The following is a 24,945-nucleotide window of genomic DNA, read 5'->3' as shown; positions in this document are numbered from 1 at the left end:
AGTAAGTGAGAAAACACTTAGCGCTGCAAGGTTACGTAATAAGACAGTACGCCGGCCAGTGAGTTCAAGGTGTTAAACTCACGACGTCACAAATGTCCTAATTAATGAAACTGACCAATTAGAATCTTGCCTGACCAAAATAGCCAGCTAGTTTGACAATAGGCGTCCATGTTTTCTTACTTCTTACCATGACGCCGAATAAAGAACATCAAACTTAAAGCTGTCTTGGTATAATTTCAGGTGAGCATAATTTATATTTTAAATATTATAGTAATTATATATATATATATATAAAAGCAATGTTTTGTTCATTTATATTATAATCTGTTTACATGACTATTCAATTGTACATTTCATTTATTGATTATACAATGTACTTCAATTCATAGTTAGTTAATCAATGCAAGATATTGTGTTTTTATTGTACACATATCTTTCGGTTGTTTAGTTGAGTAATTAGTGTATTTTTAATTGAATTTTAACATAGCATTTAATATCGTTCAACAATTTCTCAATAAGAAATTGTTTTTAAAAAATATTTTTAGTGAAGCAAAAGGCTTGAACTGTGAATTATTACTGTTCAGAATATATTTCAATTATTAACATTAAATATGCATTCAGTGAAATTATTTGTGTGCTCCCTATCAAATTCGTCTTTCAAACAATTTACAAGTCGTGTCACCTTGATTGGCATGTTAATTATTAACAGGTAATAATAGTTTATGCCAAACTTGTCCTAGATATGTATATTACTTTTGATTAAGCAAAATGTTGTAAATTTGTCCGGCATACCTCAATCTGCATCAAGCAGGATGCTTTTCATTACAAAGAGTTAAATCTGATGAGTTAGATTATTTTAATATCATAAGCTGAATGAAATGCTTTACGTACTACGCTTTGATGAGCATAAAATTTATTTTATTCCTTGTACAAATTTTATTCATATATTTCACCTTATCTGTATGATGTTAAATGTATGACCGCTTAACTGTTATTCAAATCAAATATACATGTAATGCACGTTTCCCTACTTGACAGTAATTCTGTTATATCAGAATTAATTAGAGCTGACCGGAAGTCGGTCTCCAATGTAAACGCACATGGCAGCCCAATGTTATTTATCATGCTACTGAGATAAACCAAAATTTAAAAAAAAACTTCCACATAACTCCAATTGAATACCTGAAACAACTCCCCATTGAATACCTGAAACAAAACAAAATAATTGCAGTTCCATATTCGGAAAGGATAAACATTTCTAAAAGTTCAAACAGCAGTACATCCACGCCATATCAGACGCCCAAGAAATCCAAATGACACTTCTAGAAAATCAGAACCACTTGACAGGATGATTATAATGATGATGAAGATAATGGTATATGTAATATTTCCACCAGTTGTCAATAGTATTATGTCTGTTAAACAGACCCATGTAACTGAAAGATCACTGCAAGAACAGCAAGAATGTTAAACAACCCCGTCAATAACAATACCGTTGTCCGAAGGTACAGGCTGCTGATTGAAACCATAGGGTGCTCCTCAATATTATCTATACATTAAAAGGGTGGTTATAAAGATGCCTACCTAAAATACAACAAGTTACTTTGCAACGAACCTCTTCCGAAAAGAAATATTGCACAATTGCTTTATTAGACTTGTTACAGCGGTTCTCCATATCCGACAGCCACCAAATGACGAAGTAAACCAATTTTGGAAAGTGAGAGTAAATTCTTGGAAAGTGAGAGTAAATTCTTGCGATTTATTGGTGGATGGAAAAACTAAGGTCAAACACTTAAAGGTCGATTTGATCAACAGCATTCTGTTATCAACTGTTATAAACCAACCGAATGGCAAATCGAGTTTTAAAAAAATGTCCAACCACAAATTATGAAGGCAATGCTAGATATTGTTGATTATGATGGTAGTACACTGACACAAACGTACAAATTAGGTGTGGACGGCAAAAAAAAAAACCCCAACAATGGCGGCGTCCGAAATCAGACAATATGTGACATATATTTATGGGGTTATGAAGGGCTACCATCACTAAATTCATTGAAAAAGACTTCAAATGAAAATCTGAATAAAATAGATGAGATATGTGGTTTTCAGCCTCCTTCTCTAGCTGTGGAAGGAATTGGTGCTTGTTTTGTATTTTGAGGCAAAGTCGTCACAATGGTCACATCTGTAAATCTTTTTAGCTGTCGATCTGGGGGATCCTCCAATCTCCACAAACGACTCCTCCAGTCCAGATAAAACAGATACGTTACTTAGGGTGTAGACGACTGAAATACAATAACATTATCCCCTGCAATACAGATGCAAAAGATGGCCAATGCAGGAAATAGTTGTCTTGGCCGGCATTACCTATATCGACCAACGTTTTGCGCGATCTTTAAAAAATGCCATGCTCATTTTAATATAACTTCAAGACATATAGTATAATAAAGTCGTCTTTAATTTATTTTTCTATGTTGTGATAAACTGGACTGTAGTATTGACCTTCGCCTCAGACCGATATGACGGTTCTTGAACGAGTAACTAAACGATCAACCAATTATACTACAGTACAATTGGACTGCAAACAGGCACATATGTTCAAAATATTTTTTCCTTAGAAAATATGAAGATAATCATTATACACATAGATCCATGCACAAAACCGAGCTACCGGTATAGTGAAACCGATCTTGTAAACTAACCATTCTGTACAGTTTGAACATTTGACGATGTTGTAAGAATATATAATTTTCGACGAATGCAAAATACTGGACTGAACCCGGATATCGTAGTGTAGCATTGTGTAACATAACAAGGAAATATAAGATAACAACATCTATGGTGGCTCGTCAGGGCCAAATATTAAATCTCGCATTAAGGTCGAGAATGCGAAAACACGACGGCGAGGGAGCGGAAATGCGATAATGCGAAAGAGCGAAAACGCGAGAATGCGAAAACGCGAGATTAGGCCTTAACGGCCGTCCTTGCACTTTCGTTCCCTCGCATAAGGAAGTTCGCTTATTTTCTGGAGGAACATGTATATATAGTCACCATACCTTACGTATAGCATACCTTAGATAGGTCGAAAACGCGAGAATATGAAAACGTGACGGCGAGGGAGCGAAATCGCGATGGCGAGAGTGCGAGATTAATCTCGCGTTTTCGCTCCTTTGCTTTCTCGTGTTTTCATTCTTTCGCATTCTCGCGTTTTCGCTCCCTCATTTTTCGCATTCTCGCGTTTTCGACATAAGGTCGAAATTACGAGATTTGATATTTGGCCCTAACGAGCCACCATAGACAAGGTGTTTCGCTGCGATGTTGTGTATACACAATTTGTAACTTGCTGTTCCTATTCATCTAATCGGATTTGGATTACGCCTCACAATCGTTTGTTGGAGATGTCAATTATATGGATTTGGGTAATTTCAATTACGATCCGAACTTTCCGTAACTTGTAGTCCGGACTTTTGTCTTGGATTGCGTTTATGTATTTCATTGAGTAAACATTGTACAGTATGTACCTGTGCACAAGATGTACTCGGATCAGTCGTTGTTTAGTTGCTAAGGTCATTAACATAAAAATTCAGATTATTATATCAATACATAATTATTTTATTATAGGCCTAACCCATGTTTCCAGAACCCACCGACATATTACCTCAAGTGGAGGTTACACACATTTGTCAAATAACAGAATAATAATTTAGGTAAGTTACAATATTTTTGACATTTTAAAAAATACATCAATTTTAGTTTAGTTTGTTTGAATCATAAATAGGTCATTTGATGATAATTTATATTGAATAAGCAGTAGAGTGTTAATGACATGAAGAGGGCCAGAGGGGCAGGGGCAGAGGGGCATAGCCTAAGAGTGGAAATAGAAGCAAATCCTTAATTTAGATCACTAATTCTCACAAAGTACTGAATGGATTTGAACCAAATATGATCAGAAATATCCTTAGGGAGATAACTTGTTTTAATCGCTACTTGTAATTTTAGCCCACCATAATCAAATGGTGGGCTATTCAAATCACCCTGGGTGGTCTGTGGTCCATCTGTCATCTGTCAGTTATCCATCTGTCTGTCCTTAAACAATCCTTGTTATCACGATTTCTTGAAAAGTACTTGAGGGAAATTCCTCAAACTTCATGTGTAGGTTCCCCTTGGTTCCTAGTTGTGCCAATCAAGTTTTTTATTAGAAAAACAAAATGGCCGACAGGTGGCCACCTTGGATTTTGATAACCTGCCCAACCATAAGGGTTTTTTCCTTTGTGATTTCTCCAAGTACTCTGGTTCCCTCCCACAGTAAGATCCTTCATGCACTTCAATCCATGCAGGCCAACAAGAGGGATGAATTTAAGTTGATATACAATGTATATTATTTTGCAATTATTGTAAAATAAATAAAATTTACATTTCATTTAATTATTGAAACAGTCAATGTTTATCTTCATTGTCAGTGAGGCTCTCCAATGACATCCATTTTCAAGTCATATAATGTTAATTAATGCTTATACATCCCTATAGTATTGACAACAATCAATGGTAAACAATTTGTTGGACTGGTGTTCGAACATTTGTGGCAATTTTGACATAAAATGATATGGATTTATCCCTTAAGTAAAGTCAATGTCCTTGAAATGTGTGTCAAAATTGATGATAAGGGATTTCCATAAGTTCAGGAGTATTGATGAAACTGGAAAATGCTAGATTACGGTTGGTGGTGGTGAGTAAGTGTGCAAGTAAAGTGTCTAGGTGATACTTTTACCGACATTGTCTAAATATCTCAAATAGGATCCACATTTCAGGACCGATTCAATATTTTTGTATTTTAGTCAATAAAAACTACAGGGAGTTAGAAATAGGGAGGGTTGGATTACAGGAAACAAAGCTATTTTTTAGGCCTTATCTATCTTATAAAGTAAATCTATGTTTTTATTCATATTTTGCCCTCGTTTACTCAATTTTGAGTTTGAATCATGGTTTCGAGATTATGTCAGTATTCTTTGTTGTTTTTATATAGTCGCATTTATAATAAAATCCCCCAAAAATGTATAACCATACAATTTCATGTAAACATATTTTCAGAACTGAATTTTAACCATGGCATGTTCCCAAGACCAGTTATCGACAAGCCGGCTGGGTTTAGAAGAGGAACTGTCCTGTACCATCTGTCTGGAGTTGTACGATGATCCTGTATCCCTCCCATGTCAACACAATTTCTGTCGTAAATGTATACATGGACACTTACAGCAGAAGTCGGATGTTCTCGTGCATGTCCTTGGAGGTCAGCCTAGACGATTCCAGTGTCCAAATTGTCGGGAATCTACCGAGCTCACGGATACAGACATTACAACTTTGCCAAGGAATTTCGCTTTACAGAACATTATTTCAAAAATTCAGGCAGTGAAATCAGAAAATGAGGAGGAAGATGTAAGAGAAATTAACTGCTGCCATCACAACAAACCTCTGATGGTGTACTGCAATACATGTGAGGAGGCCATGTGTATTGATTGCATTCCAACACGGAGTCATGAAAACCACACCATTGTCCATTTTAAGGACAAAATGAAGATGTACCAGGTATGACATTCAATAGACTTGATGTATTCCAATTAGTTTATTGTAAAAAGGAGGTTTGATTTGGAACCTTGCAGGGAGTCTCGTTAATAAAATAGCCCTTAATTCAGATAATACCAGGCACTCAAAATTGTTGGTCCTATATCAATGCACAAAATAGACTTACCTGTACAGATCGAAATATAATCAGATTGGACTACAACAGTTACTAAGAAGCGATTACTTAAACAGTGACTTACATATTTACAGGAAGAAGTGGAACAGTCAGCTTTACCTAACGTTATCATGTTGCAAGAATCATTCAAAGAAATGAAGAGAGAACTTAACAGTAGTCACGAAGAAACCATGGTATGTTACCCGCGTTATGTAGTAGGATCCGTTAATTGGTCGGTTTGTCAATTACAGAAGTAACAGATAGATAGGATATGCATTGCTGGTGATAAAATGTATAAAATGTAAAAAGTATATTTTACTTTCAATGAAAATACTATTGATGTGACTCACATCATTAACTATAAGTCTAGTAGTGAGTAAAACAAGCTATATTTCAGATTTTCATGGTCATCTAATCTTGTCAGTACAATGTACGCTTTTTCAAATTTAAAATTATGATCCTTCAAGCCATATGTTACTAATGTTTTACTAAATTGCTTGCAACTTTTTATTGGAACGTAAAACACAAATATTTAGATACAGTAAACAGCACGTTAGATTTGATCAGCTTGATGCAGCGCATTGCAGATAAACACATATACTTCTACATCAAATTAACGGTTAATTCAAGAGGCTCCTCGGGGTGATCCCCTGCTCGTTTTATCTTTTCAGGAAATGCTTCTGGTCAATTGGAAAGGAGTTGCTGACATTTTTCAGGAACTTAGATCAGCCGTGAATCAGAAAGAATCAGAGTTGATGTTTTCATTTGAGTCGAAGAAACAGGAAATGGAATCCCATTATAACAGTCAAACTGACAGGATGGATGTCCAGTTGGACACTCTGGAAAACCTCATCACAAAATTTTCCACCATGAATTTCAATGATCATGCAAAACTTACTGAGGTATGTGTTTTGGTTGTTTCATGCAAAGTTTTGGTGTGACGCCCTGTTTAAGGGTTAATATTATCAGGATTGGTTGCTGTTATGACATTCAGATTTCTGTCTCCATGGAGCCAGTGGTGATAATGTTGGGGAATATGTTTCCATGATAAGTAATGATATTACAAAGTCTTATGCTCCTAAAGTAACTATGATATTTCATTCCTAAGGCAGCTGTGATATTGTGTTAACCATTTGATTCCATGGTGACATTAAATTGCTGATAAGTTCCCATTGTTCTCAAGAATATACAATATAAACACAACTTTTAATTTAACGTCATTTAGAGCTGTAATAGGGTTTTCTATTAAATGATAAATCTTAAATAGTAAGCAATTTGATTCTAGTTGTAAACTTTATTTTCACAGGAAATAAAATTGGACAAAGAAAGGTAATTATAAAATAACAACTTGATGGAACATGTCAGTTACAGGGCATCTTTTGGTGAGGATGAATACATCTAGGCAAGACCTAGGCAAGATTTGTAACATCAACTTAGCTATTGATATAGACCTGAAGGTATACAGTTCATTAGGCAATTTATTTACATGTTAGCCAATGATTTAAATAAAGATATGGATTGAAGATGTTAAGAGTATCATCGTACCAGGTGTATTGTGATTTTCTTTGTGTATGAAGCTGTTACTATACAATGTCGTTAGCATTGTTTCCTGGTGAACATGGTCACAGCGGATATTTTAATTCCAGGTGTGAAGAGGTGTCACGAGAGGAAACCATGATGAAAGAAAACAAGGAACAGTTCCTTTCTGACATAAAAGAGTTAGATGTTTCCAAACCGTTATTAGAAATAACTGAAGAGCTGAAGAGGATTATGTCTAAACTCAAAATTGGTAGGTTATATGGCAAACCAATCTTATGTTTATAACTAGAGATATATAATAAAATATCTTAAATGCATTAGGTACAGTATATCATATAAACAGTACAGATACATAGTCATATATTTCAAATTAAATGATAGCTATGATTTTTCATTACCTTTATTGTAATCTACCATACCTAGGTCGAGTCTGATATTCTAATTATAGTCATATCTGGTTGGATATCCCCTGAGTTATGTATGTTTGGATATATCCCACTAGTTAGGTCTGGATTGATATCCCCTAGTTAGATGTGGTAAGATGTCCTTGAAGTAAGGTGTAGTTAGATATCCCAAAGTGGTGTCTGGTTGGATGTCCCCAAGTTAGGTGTGACTTATTATCCAATAGTCAGATCTGGTTAGATATCCCTCTAGGTAGGTCTGGTTTGATATCCCCTGGTCTGGACAGATACTCTCTAGTTAGGTCTGGACAGATACTCCCTAGTTAGGTTAGGTCTGGACAGATACTCCCTAGTTAGGTTAGGTCTGGACAGATACCCCCTAGTTAGGTCTGGACAGATACCCCCTAGTTAAGTAAGGGCTGGACAGATATCCCCTAGTTAGGTAAGGTCTGGACAGATACCCCCTAGTTAAGTAAGGGATGGACAGATACCCCCTAGTTAGGTCTGGACAGATACCCCCTAGTTAGGTAAGGTCTGGACAGATACCCCCTAGTTAAGTAAGGGATGGACAGATACCCCCTAGTTAGGTCTGGACAGATACTCCCTAGTTAGGTAAGGGCTGGACAGATACCCCCTAGTTAGGTAAGGGCTGGACAGATACCCCCTAGTTAGGTAAGGGCTGGACAGATACCCCCTAGTTAGGTAAGGGCTGGACAGATACCCCCTAGTTAGGTAAGGGCTGGACAGATACTCCCTAGTTAGGTAAGGGCTGGACAGATACCCCCTAGTTAGGTAAGGGCTGGACAGATACCCCCTAGTTAGGTAAGGTCTGGACAGATACCCCCTAGTTAGGTAAGGGCTGGACAGATACCCCCTAGTTAGGTAAGGTCTGGACAGATACCCCCTAGTTAGGTAAGGGCTGGACAGATACCCCCTAGTTAGGTAAGGGCTGGACAGATACCCCCTAGTTAGGTAAGGTCTGGACAGATACCCCCTAGTTAGGTAAGGGCTGGACAGATACCCCCTAGTTAGGTAAGGGCTGGACAGATACCCCCTAGTTAGGTAAGGGCTGGACAGATACCCCCTAGTTAGATCTGGTTAGATATCACTCTAGTCATGTTTTGTCCGATATCCCTCTAGTTCGGTTTAGTCTAGTATCCTCCTTGTTAGGTTGAGTCTGAAATCTCTCTATTTATATCCCCGCAATGAAGTTAGAGGGACATTGCAATCACCTTGTCTGACCATCCGAGCATCTGGAATATTGTGTCAAGTATATCTAAAAAAGAACTGAAGCAATATTTCTCAAGCCTAGCATACTACATCCTTATTATACAAAGTTCACCCTAGTCAGATCAGGTTCAATACCACTTAAGTTAGGTCTGGACGGATGTCCCCTAGTTGTTTTGAGTCTGGTATCCCATAGTTGTTGAGTCTGGTATCCCCTAGTTACTGAGTCTGGTATCCCCTAGTTACTGAGTCTGGTATCCCCTAGTTACTGAGTCTGGTATCCCCTAGTTACTGAGTTTGGTATCCCCTAGTTGTAAGGTTGAGGGTATTGCTATAGTTAGGTAAAGTCCAATATTTCCATTAATTAGTCTATTAGTCAGTAAACCTTCCATTCTAGTTTGAATACAAGTGCATGTACAGTGTATGCAGAAAATAATCGTCAAAATTAGGTATTTTAGATATGACATTTTCAGAATGCACATCAGACGGTAAACTTCATGGTACAGAAAAGCCAACACCTTCTCATCCAAAAGCAGCATATCTAGCAGATGATTATTTGACAGAGGCAGATCCGACAGAAGCATGTCCAGCATCAGCGGTATGTTAAATCTTGGTTGGGATATCTTTGTATGTGAATAAATGGCAACCATGTCCAACTGTATATAAAAAGTAAATATTATACCAATTTTTGCTTCTGAAATAAATGAACTGGAAATTGCACCAGCTATGAATATGTTGCATGAATGTAATGTTTAAGTTGGCTATCTAGGTAAAACACACAAACTTGTCTGTAAACAAACTTGGTATCACTATTTGTTGAGAAGTACCATATGTAAGTCTCCCATGACCCCAAATTGTGCCCATTAAATTTTCAGTCGGATCAAAAAATGGAATGGAACAGAAGTTTAGATTTCAACAGTTGCAATTTTTTTTTATTGATGTATTTCAGTAACTTAGATCTTCATGTGTAGATTTGTTCCCCATCTTATCAAATGTTTAAAAGGAAGAGAGGAAAGAGCAGAAAAATAGAAAAAAGATCAGTCTTCCAGAGGACCAATAAAGATCATTCAGTTGCGGGCACCAAGTTCTTGTTCTTAATTTCCATATTTTTTATGCTTTGATAGGTGCCAGGTGTATGTTCCTTTGCTCTATTTCTATTGCAAATTGTCTTATGTCGTTGTAGAAAAAGCCATGATTTGAACTCAAAGTGACAAAGCAAAAGGCGAATTTGAAAAACAAAACTGTTACACTTAGACCTTGATTTTATTTTATCTTTTATTTTATCAGAAAACAGGTGAGAGTGCCCGTCAAAAGGTGAAGATTGTGGATCCCAACACTGGGAAAGATATATCGAGTGAAATCTGCAGCGGAACATACACTGGACGAAGTTCTTCTGTAGAGCTGTCTCGGAGCCATTGTTATGACACTTACCAGAGCCCCAATGACAACATGATGGTCAAACCATTGAATAAGGTTTGATTTGTATTTGTTATTCATGTTATTTCTTTGTCTGACTTGTTTGTACATCTTGTTTTAGTTCACCTCAGGTTGCAGCATCCAAATGTTAACATTTTCTTTAAATTGCTAAACGGCTCCCCTGGGGCTGGAGGGGTGGGGCCCAATAGGAGAAATATAGGTAAATCAAGTTTGGTTTAGAACATTATTGGTGAATGGAGATTCAATTTTGTGTAAATGAAGGGTGTGTAGACTATGGAGATTCTACTTTGGAGACTTTGATAGTATGAACAATGCCTTTTCTGATATCAGGATTCTGATAATTTTAATACCTGGGTAGCCATAAAGTCAATGCAATCATAGATCAGGACAATTGATTCATTCCTGCAGAGCTATTAACTGTGCACCCAAATGATATACCAGACTGAGAAAAGACAACAAAACAGAATTCATCGAAAAACTAAATCAACAAATAATCCTCATTATTGGGGAAAATTTCGAACTCTAGGAATGCCTTATCCGTGAGGCCAAACTATATAAATATCTAGGAGAATCACTAAATGTTAATGTGGTTGCTCCGAACAAATAGTGAGATTACAAATATTTCTCATAAATCATCTCATATCGCACCACTTGAATATAACTGCCAAATAATCCATAATCCAATTGACAAAGCAGAATTTCTTAACAATCGCTTAATGCATCTAACCTCGAATTACCCCAGACAGTACATCCCAATGTCCCCCATCTGCTAAAAACATTCATATCACTGTACGAGATGTTTCTGATCGAATTAATATTCTCAATACCAATAACCCCCTAGACTCTGGTGTTACATCTTTTGTTATTATTGAACAAGACAATACCTATCCTTCATTTCCTCTCCCTCTGTCTACCTATCCTTCATTTCCTCTCCCTCCTTTGCCTTGTTTCCCCTCCCTCTGTCTGTCCCTCATATATAATAGAATCGGGTTAAATGATTAAGTGAAGTATTGAATTCTTAGATTTACATGTGACATAATTACCTGAAATGTATAGGATTGTACTCTTTATACAAATTACATGACATATGATATAATTACCTGAAATCTATAGGATTATACCTTTATACAAATTACGGTAAACCTCCGGTTATATTTTAGTTCGAACAAAATTAAATAAATATTGACGAACCTGTTCGAATTATTCAAAATTATGCTTCAGAAAATATGCGTGAGTTCGAACTATTCGAGACAATATCGGCGAAAATCTCGGCAGAGTAAAATCATTAGACACAAACACATCCATCATAAATCTGATACGTAACAACGGCGGCCTGAACAATGGCACATTTATAAGTAAGTAAAATGATAGTTTTTCATTTAATTCAATATTAATTGATTGTTAAACGTTCTTCATTTCGCGATAATTATGATGGTTTTTGCGCGAAGCCGCTCGCGGATCGGCTACAGTAGGCCCCAAAACAGTACAGTACACGTTTCATTTGTGACACAAAAGTTAAACATTTGTACAGTATAATCTTTGCATGATTATATTTTTTATCTGAATGAGAAACTATAATCACTTTATTATTGTAATAAATGGTCTCTTAAATACATCAAAAGCAGTTTTCATAACCTGTTGTCACTGCTGTAAAAGTAGGCGATATGTGCTGGTAAAATTAGGTCAGAACATCAACATGTCTGCTTTTAAATATGCCCAGTCGTATTATCTACAAAACATAGTTGATACCTGCAAAATTATCCATCACTAATTGGGACACCTGTGGATTGTTTTGACTGGATATGAATGCTCTTCACGTCACTCGGCACGATCGGGCGGCCGATCCTTTCAACTTTACCGCAAGCGACACCTCGCGTGGCCTGCTTACCTAGCGTGAGGTCGCAGGTTTTCAGGTAATACCTTGATTGACAATACTTAAGAGATTGTCCAGTCACAATTAAATAATCATAATGCTAAGCTAACACTAGTTATATGTGAAAATACACGGACGATTTCTTAGTTTGCCATACACAGCGCGAATACAAATATCGCATGTTATTTATACATTGTCGGGGCCTAAATTTTGCAATCAGCTGTCTTGTGCGTAGTGTATTTTGCAATGTAACAAAAACTGAATTAAAGCTAAAATATGTGGCATATATTAAATCACAGACGCATTCTAATGATCACGCATACAATCTTATAACCTAAACGTGCTTGTTGATCAAATTTAAATCTTGGCATTTTTTCTGGGCTGGTCATCGGGGCCGGGTCGTCGCGAGCTATTCAATGGAGTTTGCCGGAAAAAATGTTACTTTACGTTCTTCATTTGATAAGTTCGAACTATTCCGAAATGGTGTCAGTTATAAACAGCCAGTGTTCGAACTATTACTAGCTAAAAAATTACTGTTTTTCTAGAAAAAAATGTGTGTTCGAACTATCCGCGTGTTCGAATTAATCGGAGGTTTACCGTACATGCATAAGAGGTTATAACTTACAACTTACTCCATATGGGAAAAAAATGTTTACATCCACCTTTACGACTGATTTCAGAAAAAACAATCAAAAGGAAGATCAAATATTTGGTTTGACACACGAAAGCAGAAGAACAAGAACAAGAAACTGGGAAGTAGTGGATGGTTCATCATCGATGATTTCTAGCTCACCTGGCATGGCACAGCAACCATCATCAACATTTCTTCAAATCCCTACTAGTCCTCATGAACACCTTACTAAATAAATTTTGATGAAATTTGGTCTTTAGCATTATTGGGCAAACAAGATCTAATGTTTATTAAAGAGAGTTGTGAAACTCTTGGGAGCAGGAGAAAGGGGCCCAATAGGGGAAATACAGCGAAAAAAAAAAAAAAAAGAAGAACAAAAAAAAATTCAAATCCTTTTTCTTTTTCAAGAATGATAGGATTTGGTCCATCTTTAGCTTGAACCTATGTTGGGAGAGACAATTTAAAAGTGAGAAAATATTTAACAAATGTGACTAGAATGAGAGTATTTTGCCATAATTACTGAAATGACCCAGGTGAGTGCCCTCTGGGCTCATGTTAGTAAATTATATTATTTTGTTGCTGTTTTTTTCTCTGATAGATATATATGTAAAAAAGGATAAAATACTGTTTTCAATTTTTCAACATTCCCAACCCCAAGACATTCTCTATATTGGACTGGTGTCTGCTGAGTACCTGATGTTTTTATAGTATTTTTGTACTTGGAAGTTTTCTATTTTAATCCCCATTAACTGGTAACAGTATCCTAGAGCCATGATTCAGTGACATAAACTTACACATCATTCCTCCACCCCTCGCAAGGTGACGTCTGGTAGGTTTGAATTCTGTCCGCTGTAACAAGATTTCTGCTTTCAAATAGACATCAAATGAATAAGTTTATTGTGTTGATGGGACATAAAATAATAAACTAGACAAACGAAGCTACATATACTATATAGATAAATCAGGGTTGCAATTGTGACAAATATTTAACCTTTCGTATGGTCGTGTGTGAGCATGTGATTCATTTAAATCTTGTAATAAATTGTCTGTCACCACCGTTGTCTTAAAACATGTTGTATACGTTTTCTATGATCTTGTTATTGACAAGATCCTGGATAGCTGTGTATGGTGTTCTAAGATCTTGAAATACACAGGTTAATATTGTTTTGTGGTGAATGGAGACATTTTAGCTCTATGTCCTTTCATATGGTGGGTGTAGTCTGATCTTTAATGATTGACCTGTTGGTTTGGCTAGAGAGGCTATATAACTTATTTTGCATGTTTTGGTTATCACTCAAGACTGTTATGAGGAAGTCAGACAAGATCTGGTCAGGTCCACATGCTTCAGTATTTAGGATTGAGTGAGATGGTCAGAATAGAACCATTTTGTTGACATGTTTTGGCAATATTCCTAATCATTCTTTGATGTTGGTTATCATTAATGTCATATATGAAACTATATTCACACATAAACAAATGTATTTCATATTTCACAAGCACTTGATGAGTTTGTCTGAGGTAAAAGATTTTTGAAATATCAAGTATTTTTACCTCTCTTGGCCATGTCCCTCAGGCCCCTTGGGGGTGGGGACCATTTAATTTACAAATTTAGTTGACCTTTTGGCATAGGAAGGTTTCTGCAAAATTTCGTCAAAAATGGTTCTGCAGTTTTTGAGAAGTCAAAAATGTGAAAATGTTAATTAACAATAGACACTGGACAAAGTACAATGACAGATGGAGCTGGATAGGAAAAAGGTCACTGAGCTTCACTCAGGTGACCTAAAATAAACCTGGCAAGCTTAGCACTGATCATGACAATTAAAGGCTGACTCCTGGAATATTCAGTATGTGAATTTGATAGGTCTTATCGGGTGATCTTCACTACTTTGCAGAATTTTCAAATAAATCTAGGTTGGTTCACACTTACACATTCCAATATGTTGTAAAATTCCTTCCAGAAGAGGTCGCTAGCGTAGGATATTGTTTACTAGCTGTCCTAACAGGATATCCCTAAAACTTCATTAGGACCATTCCCTAATTAATCCTTTGAACTGGTGAGATCTAGAGAATTTACACTTTATACAACAGTTCATCACACTGTCTGGGACCTATACACTGTGTACTCCATATTGGATTATTGTTTAGCTGTGGTACTCTGAGTTTGAGGGCTATTGATTGCTTTCATTAATACTTTGTTAAAGATTCATATAACATATAATAGCTAGATGACTTGGTCATATCCTGAGAATGAATCAACTACTGATACAAGCCCTTAGACACTGTCTGTGTTGAGGTACAAGCTGAGAGTGGTTAGTGGAATCAGACGGGTGTGTGGCCTCACAATTGGCATTATTCTGGCAATGCTGGGTAATTTGGTTTGAATATTAATGTTCAGGTGAATAGACTACAAAAGTTAACTTGATCACAAAGAAAACAACAACTCTTTTGTCATTTTACATGTTTTACTTTTGAGTATTTAGTTGTTTGTATACATAGATGAACAGCAGTGCAAAATAAAGTATGCTGCACAACTCTGGCAGCAGGAGACAGACTCTCTGACCAAGGGGAGACCACTCCAATGTTAGGATTTCCAATATAGTCATTGCAAAGCAGACAAACCCAAATATGCTTAAAATAAATTACAAATTTAAAATATTTTGATTATAAAAATCCTTAAACTTTGTTTCTCTATTGATCCTGGCATGACAGGATACATTCAAAGTTGTCATCTGAACTGATGATTTCTTTGCCATATATTCATTTGTCATATAGATGCAATCTTTTGTAACTTTTGCTTTAATAAATTTGAATAATTTGTTGTAAAATAGATAATAAGCCCCTTGGTGATTAATTGAAAGTTTACTGTAACCGGATTATTTTTGGTATTCAGTTAGTCCCCTGTAGAGGAGCCACGCCTATTTCTTGGTTGTAGATAGTAACTGACATTACTATTATACCTATATGTATGTTGAAAATGTACTTACTGAACATCTGTTTTCTGTAAAGCCAATGATTAATTGAATACTATTTATGAATAAATGCTGAACTATAAAGGTTAAGTATTAACTTTAACGTTTTGAAGAAAACTTGAATTTTTTTATTTTGTACCAGTTCAAGGGACATCATATACAGTCAACACACTTTTACCACAAATTGGTTTATACATGCTTAGTAACACGGGGTTAGTCCTACTCTACAACCAAAACATTAACAATACCTGTACAAGTACTTATACTGTCACATATACAGGTACATTGTTTGTACTACGGTAGCGACCTGTACAGGTACATTGTATATACTACGGTAGCTACCTGTACAGGTACATTGTATGTACTACGGTAACGACCTGTACAGGTACATTGTATGTACTACGGTAGCGACCTGTACAGGTACATTGTTTGTACTACGGTAGCTACCTGTACAGGTACGTTGTATATACTACGGTAGCTACCTGTACAGGTACATTGTATGTACTACGGTAGCGACCTGTACAGGTACGTTGTATGTACTACGGTAGCGACCTGTACAGGTACATTGTTTGTACTACGGTAGCTACCTGTACAGGTACGTTGTATATACTACGGTAGCTACCTGTACAGGTACATTGTATGTACTACGGTAACGACCTGTACAGGTACATTGTATGTACTACGGTAGCGACCTGTACAGGTACATTGTATGTACTACAGTAACGACCTGTACAGGTACATTGTATGTACTACGGTAACGACCTGTACAGGTACGTTGTATGTACTACGGTAGCTACCTGTACAGGTACATTGTATGTACTACGGTAGCGACCTGTACAGGTACATTGTATGTACTACGGTAGCGACCTGTACAGGTACGTTGTATGTACTACGGTAACGACCTGTACAGGTACATTGTATGTACTACGGTAACGACCTGTACAGGTACATTGTATGTACTACGGTAACGACCTGTACAGGTACATTGTATGTACTACGGTAGCGACCTGTACAGGTACATTGTATGTACTACGGTAGCGACCTGTACAGGTACATTGTATGTACTACGGTAACGACCTGTACAGGTACGTTGTATGTACTACGGTAGCGACCTGTACAGGTACATTGTATGTACTATGGTAGCGACCTGTACAGGTACATTGTATGTACTACGGTAGTGTCCTGTACAGGTACGTTGTATGTACTACGGTAGTGTCCTGTACAGGTACATTGTATGTACTACGGTAGTGACCTGTACAGGTACATTGTATGTACTACGGTAGCGACCTGTACAGGTACATTGTATGTACTACGGTAGCGACCTGTACAGGTACATTGTGTGTACTACGGTAGCGACCTGTACAGGTACATTGTGTGTACTACGGTAGCGACCTGTACAGGTACATTGTTTGTACTATGGTAGTGACCTGTACAGGTACATTGTATGACATTTTCTACCTAGTGGTACAGGATCATTACCTCTTTGTACATTAGTGTTTTACAGTACGACTTAGGAAATACAATTCTGCCAGTTTGATTCAGAACTCATTTAGGTGCTAAATGCTGAATGAAGGCTTTCATTGATTTCTGTTTCTATGAAGAGAAAAGGAAACATTTGAAAACACTGGGGTATGTGAAAAATTCTAGTAGAAAATGGAGTAAAAATTCTGTACAATCAGATAGCAGGTATGAATAATTTTATACATTTAACTTCAATAGAAAAAAATAACAATATATGCATATACAATACATTGCAACTTTCAAACAAACACATTTAAACTCTGAATGGGACAACAGAATATCTGGATGGCATATGAAGATGGGGTTTTCAATGTACAAAAACATGAGAACTTTTTATGAGCAATATACATTAATTAATTAATCATACTGGAATGTATATATCATGAAAGTTGTTTAAAAATTAACAGCAACTTTATAGAATATATGATTTAAAAAAAAAAAAAGATTTAACAAATATGATATCATGCAAATTGTCACAACTTCACATTTTACATTCAATTCTATACTTCATAAATATCACTTAAACGATACTGTATATATAATGAACAAAAAATAAGCAATAATACCGTATTTATGTAATAAAACTGTTCAAAAATATTTAAACACGATAGAATTTATTCATATTTATAATACATCTATATTACGGTAGTACTCTTGGTATCCGAGGCAACTTCACATTCTGTAATGTGAGAGTGACTTTAGGAAGTGATATTATAAACATTAAAAGGAAAATATCGGTGACTATAAAGTAGACAGTTTCAAATCAAACACTACTTTAAGTGTTTAGAGACCATAAGAAAGCTTTATTGCATAGATGTCACCATTTTATTCATATTCTTTTTCTTTAGATGTAATTTTTTTTTTTTCATTTATTTTTGAGAACAAGGTAATGGATACACATGTATAATTTTATCACAGAGCCAGCTCTATACATTTTAGGATCCACAAATAAAAGTGCTTCATGTGGGCAGAGTGTGTATCAGGTTAGTAAAATACGGGTACATAACAAAACAGATCGGACATAATTTGTGTGGATTTCTTTGTTCAGAACTGTCATAATTGGTCAGGTAACGAAAGATTAGCACTCTTCATGTAATGCTATCAATGGAGTTTACTCAATACTAACGACATTCCAGTCTCTCTCCATAAATCCATACAATACTGATGACATTCCGGCCTCTCTCTGTAAATCCGTACAATACTGATGACATTGCGGTCTCTCTCCGTAAATCCATACAATACTGACGACATTCCGGTCTCTCTCTGTAAATCCATACAATACTGATGACATTCCGGTCTCTCTCTGTAAATCCATACAATACTGACGACATTCTAGTCTCTCTCCGTAAATCCATACAATACTGACGACATTCTAGTCTCTCTCCGTAAATCCATACAATACTGATGACATCCCGTCTCTCTCTGTAAATCCATACAATACTGATGACATTACGGTCTCTCTCCGTAAATCCATACAATACTGACGACATTCTAGTCTCTCTCCGTAAATCCATACAATACTGATGACATCCCGTCTCTCTCTGTAAATCCATACAATACTGATGACATTGCGGTCTCTCTCCATAAATCCATACAATACTGATGACATTCCAGTCTCTCTCCGTAAATCCATACAATACTGACGACATTCTAGTCTCTCTCCGTAAATCCATACAATACTGACGACATTCTAGTCTCTCTCCGTAAATCCATACAATACTGACGACATTCTAGTCTCTCTCTGTGAATCCATACAATACTGATGACATTCTAGTCTCTCTCCGTAAATCCATACAATACTGATGACATCCCGTCTCTCTCTGTAAATCCATACAATACTGATGACATTGCGGTCTCTCTCCATAAATCCATACAATACTGATGACATTCCAGTCTCTCTCCGTAAATCCATACAATACTGACGACATTCTAGTCTCTCCGTAAATCCATACAATACTGACGACATTCTAGTCTCTCTCCGTAAATCCATACAATACTGACGACATTCTAGTCTCTCTCTGTGAATCCATACAATACTGATGACATTATAGTCTCTCTCCATAAATCCATACAATACTGATGACATTCCGGTCTCTCTCTGTGAATCCATACAATACTGACGACATTCCGGTCTCTCTCTGTAAATCCATACAATACTGACGACATTCCGGTCGCTCTCCGTAAATCAATACAATACTGATGACATTCCGGTCTCTCTGTAAATCCATACAATACTGACGACATCTTAGTCTCTCTTCGTAAATCCATACAATACTGACGACATTCTAGTCTCTCTCCATAAATCCATACAATACTGATGACATTCCGGTCTCTCTACATAAATCCATACAATACTGATGACATTCCGGTCTCTCTCCATAAATCCATACAATACTGATGACATTCCGGTCTCTCCGTAAATCAATACAATACTGATGACATTATAGTCTCTCTCCGTAAATCCATACAATACTGACGACATTCTAGTCTCTCTCCGTAAATCCATACAATACTGATGACATTCTAGTCTCTCTCCATAAATCCATACAATACTGATGACATTCCGGTCTCTCTCCGTAAATCCATACAATACTGATGACATTCTAGTCTCTCCGTAAATCAATACAATACTGACGACATTCTAGTCTCTCTCTGTGAATCCATACAATACTGACGACATTCCGGTCTCTCTCCGTAAATCCATGCAATACTGACGACATTCCGGTCTCTCCGTAAATCCATACAATACTGACGACATTCTAGTCTCTCTCCATAAATCCATACAATACTGATGACATTCCGGTCTCTCTCCGTAAATCCATACAATACTGATGACATTCTAGTCTCTCCGTAAATCAATACAATACTGACGACATTCTAGTCTCTCTCTGTGAATCCATACAATACTGACGACATTCCGGTCTCTCTCCGTAAATCCATGCAATACTGACGACATTCCGGTCTCTCCGTAAATCCATACAATACTGATGACATTCTAGTCTCTCTCCATAAATCCATACAATACTGACGACATTCTAGTCTCTCCGTAAATCAATACAATACTGACGACATACCAGTCTCTCTCCGTAAATCCATACAATACTGACGACATTCCGGTCTCTCTCCATAAATCCATACAATACTGACGACATTCCGGTCTCTCTCCATAAATCCATACAATACTGATGACATTCTAGTCTCTCTCTGTAAATCCATACAATACTGATGACATTCCAGTCTCTCTCCGTAAATCCATACAATACTGACGACATTCCGGTCTCTCTCTGTAAATCCATACAATACTGATGACATTCCGGTCTCTCTCCATAAATCCATACAATACTGATGACATTCTAGTCTCTCTCCGTAAATCCATACAATACTGACGACATTCTGGTCTCTCTCTGTAAATCCATACAATACTGATGACATTCTAGTCTCTCTCCGTAAATCTCCCATTATTGGATATCTGTCCTTCAAAGAGTATGTTTCCAGCACTGGGTTACCCTGTATGAACTAGGGGACAGACTGTCCTTTCCTACTGTCATAGCGAATCGTATCTAGCAATATCTGTTTTTGTGAAAATCTTTATATTCGTTCAGCTCACCAGCATACATGGAAGGAAGGCGCCATGTTTATTAATTCTTAATAATATATCGTATATACAAACAGAATGATAATAAGTGTTGTCATGGTGAGAACACTTTGAACAGTTTTGTACCTCTACCATATGGCGCTCCAGGTAATTCTCTGTATTACACACACTCATTATGCGGATTGTAAACAAACTGGATTATACATGTAAAATGAGATTCCACGTCAACAATTAAAAAATTAGCCACGGAGGGAAACAGCACCATAAACCATTGAATACAGGACAGAAGGAAGTTATACAGGAGTCGTATATAAATAACATAGGTAATTTAACATGTAGGTAAATATCTAATACAAATACAATGTACATACAACCTCAAAACATCAAAATTCTATTTGTTATAATTCTCACATCCAATATTTCATTGATAAATCATAACTGAGGAATGATACTCAACTTATTTAAGTAATTTTGTTAGATTTAACATGTTTGATTTCTATTCTTCTAATTAAACAAAAAAATCACAAATACATACATCACATTTCAATAATAACAGTGCTTTGGTGTACAATGATTTGTTTCATCTTCTTTGTAAATAAATTCAAATGTTAATGGCATAAGCACAGCTTACAAAATTATATAAGGAATGTAATTATGAACTAAGGGAGACAACTCACTCTTCCTCTGCGATACTGGTTTAGGTTGCCCCTTTCATCAGACATTTTATCCTCTCTATTTTTAACACTTTCCATTGTATAGCAATTAAATTCCCTTATACAAAGCAACCTCTTTCAGACCTGTAATATCATTTGTAGAGGATTGTTGAATTACAAATTAAAGCAATCGATAAATTAAATCTTGTTACAAAAATGGATTCCTGGCTTAAAGAGGATAAACGATGAGGCAAAAATAACATTGTCAACAACAACGGCTAATTAGCAAACTAAGAGGGAATTAAATGATGTTCAGGCTGATAAAAAAAACCCAATTGGTTCCATAAATGTTTAAAATAAGCCTTTTTAAAAGTTGTTTATAGAAAAAGTAATGATGAAAAGGAAACACTGGAAATTTCTGCTTTTGCTTGCTTTGTTGTTTTCACCCTACACAAATAATATTAATCAGATGGTACCTCTTTAAATGCAATAACTTTAAGGTTGTTCCTGAGCCGAAACTTTCCTTCAATAAGAAGACTTTCTAGTACCAGACCATTTTTCTGTTGATACCATTAATATTCACCAATACAGGAATGTTCCTGTATTACAGTAATTAGAAGTCTTATTTCTGTGATATAACAGGAATGATCGTCTGACTTTACTATCCAGATAATACTCCTACCCAGCCTGAACTAAGATAGTGTTCTACCACCTTTTTGTGTGAGGTCTTGTATGATAAACTCTAATTGAACATGAAGCTAACAATTAACAGGGAGTCGGTTATACTCGATCTCTACATATTGAAAAATGAACTGCATGACTGCAATCCTCTGTACAATAGTCTGGATGAAACACCTTCAGGATATTTGGTATACATAAGTCTTGGTACATACATTGCACAACCACAAATATATCGTAGAAATACGAATTAAAGAAGAACATACATTGCATGAACCTGTCTGGTTTGTTTTGGTAAATATATTGCACAAATGTATGGTAGAATTGACATTTGGTGTTGAACTTAGATTTGGTGTTTAACAGTGTCACATATCACTACAGAACTGTCAGCTAAGTCATTGTCACAGATAACTCCATAATGTGGCTAAGTCTTTTTTGTGTCCCATAGAACTACAGAACCGTTTATATAGCTAAGCCGTTGTCACACATAACTACAGAACTGTCAGCTAAGTCTTTGTCACACATCACTACAGAACTGTTAGCTAAGCCGTTGTCACATAGAACTACAGAACTGTCAGCTAAGTCTTTGTCACACAGAACTACAGGATCAGCTTAGCTTTTCTAACAAAACTTCAGAGCCAGGTTTTGTTACTGAGATATATATCAACTGGTGTATTGACCAGAATTCAGTCTGATGTAGAGGACAAAAACTGATGAGGTGATGTGAATTCACTACTTATATCGTATATTAGTTACAAGTCATGATAGTTTACCATATAACACACAAATCATACATGTAACTCAGAATGACAAAAGATAGATTAAGGACAGGCTGGTAGATTTGGGATTGTGCCGTTGACACATTGAGATCAGTTTTGTACCAAAGTTGACCATATACATAATATATACTTATGTACGAGATGAAATCTACCATACATGTAAAGATGAAGTTTTGTGAATGTTTTTCATGTAAATATTGACCATATATATGTGTATACATGATAAAATTACCATACATGTACATGATGAAGTTCATTGAATTTTAATCATGTAAACTTAACCGAACATATGAAATGGAAGTTTGTTAATCATGTAAGCTTCACTACATAAAGTTTACCATACATGAATGAAGTTTAACTGGTTTATATATAGAATCTGAATGAAAATGAGGCTTTCATACATGTATGAGGATGAGGCACCTAATGTATGTTATTTATATATATAGAGTGATTCCAGGCACTGTAGAAAAATGTCTTAAAGCTACTAAATAAGTATATATATATATACTCACTACTATGGTAAGAATGCTTACCACAGGTAATCTACATCATTTCTATATTTGGTATAAAGTTAATCATGTTATCACTGCCTGTTGCCAGTTTGTGTGATTTATCCATATTTGGTCAGAACAATATATACAATGATTATCACTTGAATTTGTGTTTCACCGTATGCCCATATTTGGTATTAATTGTATGTAATTAATTACAACTTGTCAATATCAAGAGACATTCTGTGTTTGGTCAAGTTTCACTCTACCTGACACATAACCATCACTGTTCCTTATAGCATATTGTTTTTTCACATTTGATGTCATCGTATACACTATAGGTCATCACATACACTATAGGCCAAGTAACTCCACAGGGTAACAGTAAAGTAGTCACATTCTCAATCAAGGTCAGTCCTTTCATTCAAATGAGATTTTTTTATAAATTCTAATCCATCCAATCAAACTTCATGTAAAAAATATGCATGGAGATATTCTAATATCTTCTTTTGTCCATATTTGGACGTAGGATTAATGTACCATCTATCCAAGAATCAGGTCTGTCCAACATGGCTTGCCATATTGATATCTCTTCACCTTTAGCATCATTCCAGTCAACAATTTTACCATAACTTCGTCCTGAAAATAATTATAAATAAAATTTGAATTAGTGGTTCTATCAGATTCAAAATAAACTCCAGGCCTGGTAACAAGTCCATGTCTATAGTACTTCACTCAAATGTCCAACAAATGTTCTAAAAAATTTTTTTATTGTTCTGCCACCTCTCCTAGTGTGAAATTAAGTTATCCTCAAATATTAAGCCACCCTCCCCTCGTGTGAAAGTTTAAAATTATCCTCAAATATCAAGCCACCTTCCCTAGTGTAGAATTTAAGTATTAAATCATTGATTTTGGGAAATAAAGAATGAATTAATATAGTATGCCCTATTGTGTTACCGGATAAAGAGATATGTGAAATATTTATCCCTAAAATGTTACAGGATAAAGAGATTTGTGAAATATTTATCCCTAAAATGTTACAGGATAAAGAGATTTGTGAAATATTTATCCCTAAAATGTTACAGGATAAAGAGGTTTGTGAAATATTTATCCCTAAAATGTTACATGATAAAGAGTATATGAAATAATTGTATTGATATGTAGTGATACAGGATATTTTAAATATGTTATGTAACAAGAGGCCCATGGGGCCTGTATAACTCACCTGGTTGGATTTGACCAAATGTCAAAATAATGTTCATGTTCAATTTGTTCATACACATACTCTCTAAGGGACTGAAAGACCCTATGGATTATTTTTACAACCTAATTGTGTTTGAAGAAACTAAGTCCCTTAGGTTGGGAAAGACCCTTGGGCCTCTTAGACTCCGCCCCTCAGGCCCCTGAGTGTTCAGAG

At 36.0% G+C, this 24,945-nt stretch overlaps 2 protein-coding genes across 7 annotated transcripts in view; one reads left to right on the top strand and one right to left on the bottom strand.

Annotated features, from left to right (window-relative positions):
* The first annotated feature begins 207 nt into the window (after positions 1 to 207).
* LOC117327905 (tripartite motif-containing protein 59-like) lies at positions 208 to 13,209 on the top strand. Of its 3 annotated transcripts, none has more exons than XM_033885143.1 (10): positions 208 to 240; positions 3,622 to 3,707; positions 5,089 to 5,583; positions 5,830 to 5,928; positions 6,406 to 6,636; positions 7,041 to 7,063; positions 7,381 to 7,523; positions 9,360 to 9,499; positions 10,189 to 10,374; positions 12,892 to 13,209. In XM_033885143.1, the coding sequence occupies exons 3-10, from the start codon at positions 5,104 to 5,106 to the stop codon at positions 12,997 to 12,999; spliced, it is 1,410 nt and encodes a 469-aa protein (XP_033741034.1). In that variant the 5' UTR covers positions 208 to 240; positions 3,622 to 3,707; positions 5,089 to 5,103; the 3' UTR covers positions 13,000 to 13,209. The 3 variants fall into 3 exon arrangements, with proteins under 3 accessions (XP_033741034.1, XP_033741033.1, XP_033741035.1); XM_033885142.1 differs by lacking the exon at positions 208 to 240 and adding an exon at positions 2,976 to 3,419; XM_033885144.1 differs by lacking the exon at positions 208 to 240 and adding an exon at positions 2,978 to 3,419 and having other exon boundaries at positions 9,375 to 9,499.
* Positions 13,210 to 15,290: 2,081 nt separating this feature from the next.
* LOC117327904 (synaptotagmin-like protein 4) overlaps positions 15,291 to 24,945 on the bottom strand; it is a 191,304-nt gene continuing 181,649 nt past the window's right edge. For 2 of the 4 annotated variants that reach the window (XM_033885138.1, XM_033885141.1), the window contains one exon: positions 15,291 to 24,167. In XM_033885138.1, coding sequence (XP_033741029.1) covers positions 24,025 to 24,167 — 143 coding nt within the window. In that variant the 3' untranslated portion in view covers positions 15,291 to 24,024. The remainder of the gene's footprint in view (positions 24,168 to 24,945) is intronic. The other 2 variants (XR_004532750.1, XR_004532751.1) reach the window with 2 other exon arrangements.

Source organism: Pecten maximus, chromosome 5 (assembly GCF_902652985.1).
Source record: "Pecten maximus chromosome 5, xPecMax1.1, whole genome shotgun sequence".
Classification (NCBI taxonomy): Eukaryota; Metazoa; Mollusca; class Bivalvia; order Pectinida; family Pectinidae; genus Pecten; species Pecten maximus.
This window is presented reverse-complemented; position numbering and strand designations above follow the sequence as displayed.

Excerpts from the sequence above, each read along its gene's own strand:
- LOC117327905 (XM_033885143.1), top strand. The coding sequence starts at position 5,104 with ATGGCATGTTCCCAAGACCAGTTATCGACAAGCCGGCTGGGTTTAGAA. Across the intron at positions 7,064-7,380 it reads ATAAAATTGGACAAAGAAAG|GTGTGAAGAGGTGTCACGAG; the intron begins GTAATTATAAAA and ends TTTTAATTCCAG. Across the intron at positions 9,500-10,188 it reads AAGCATGTCCAGCATCAGCG|AAAACAGGTGAGAGTGCCCG; the intron begins GTATGTTAAATC and ends TTATTTTATCAG.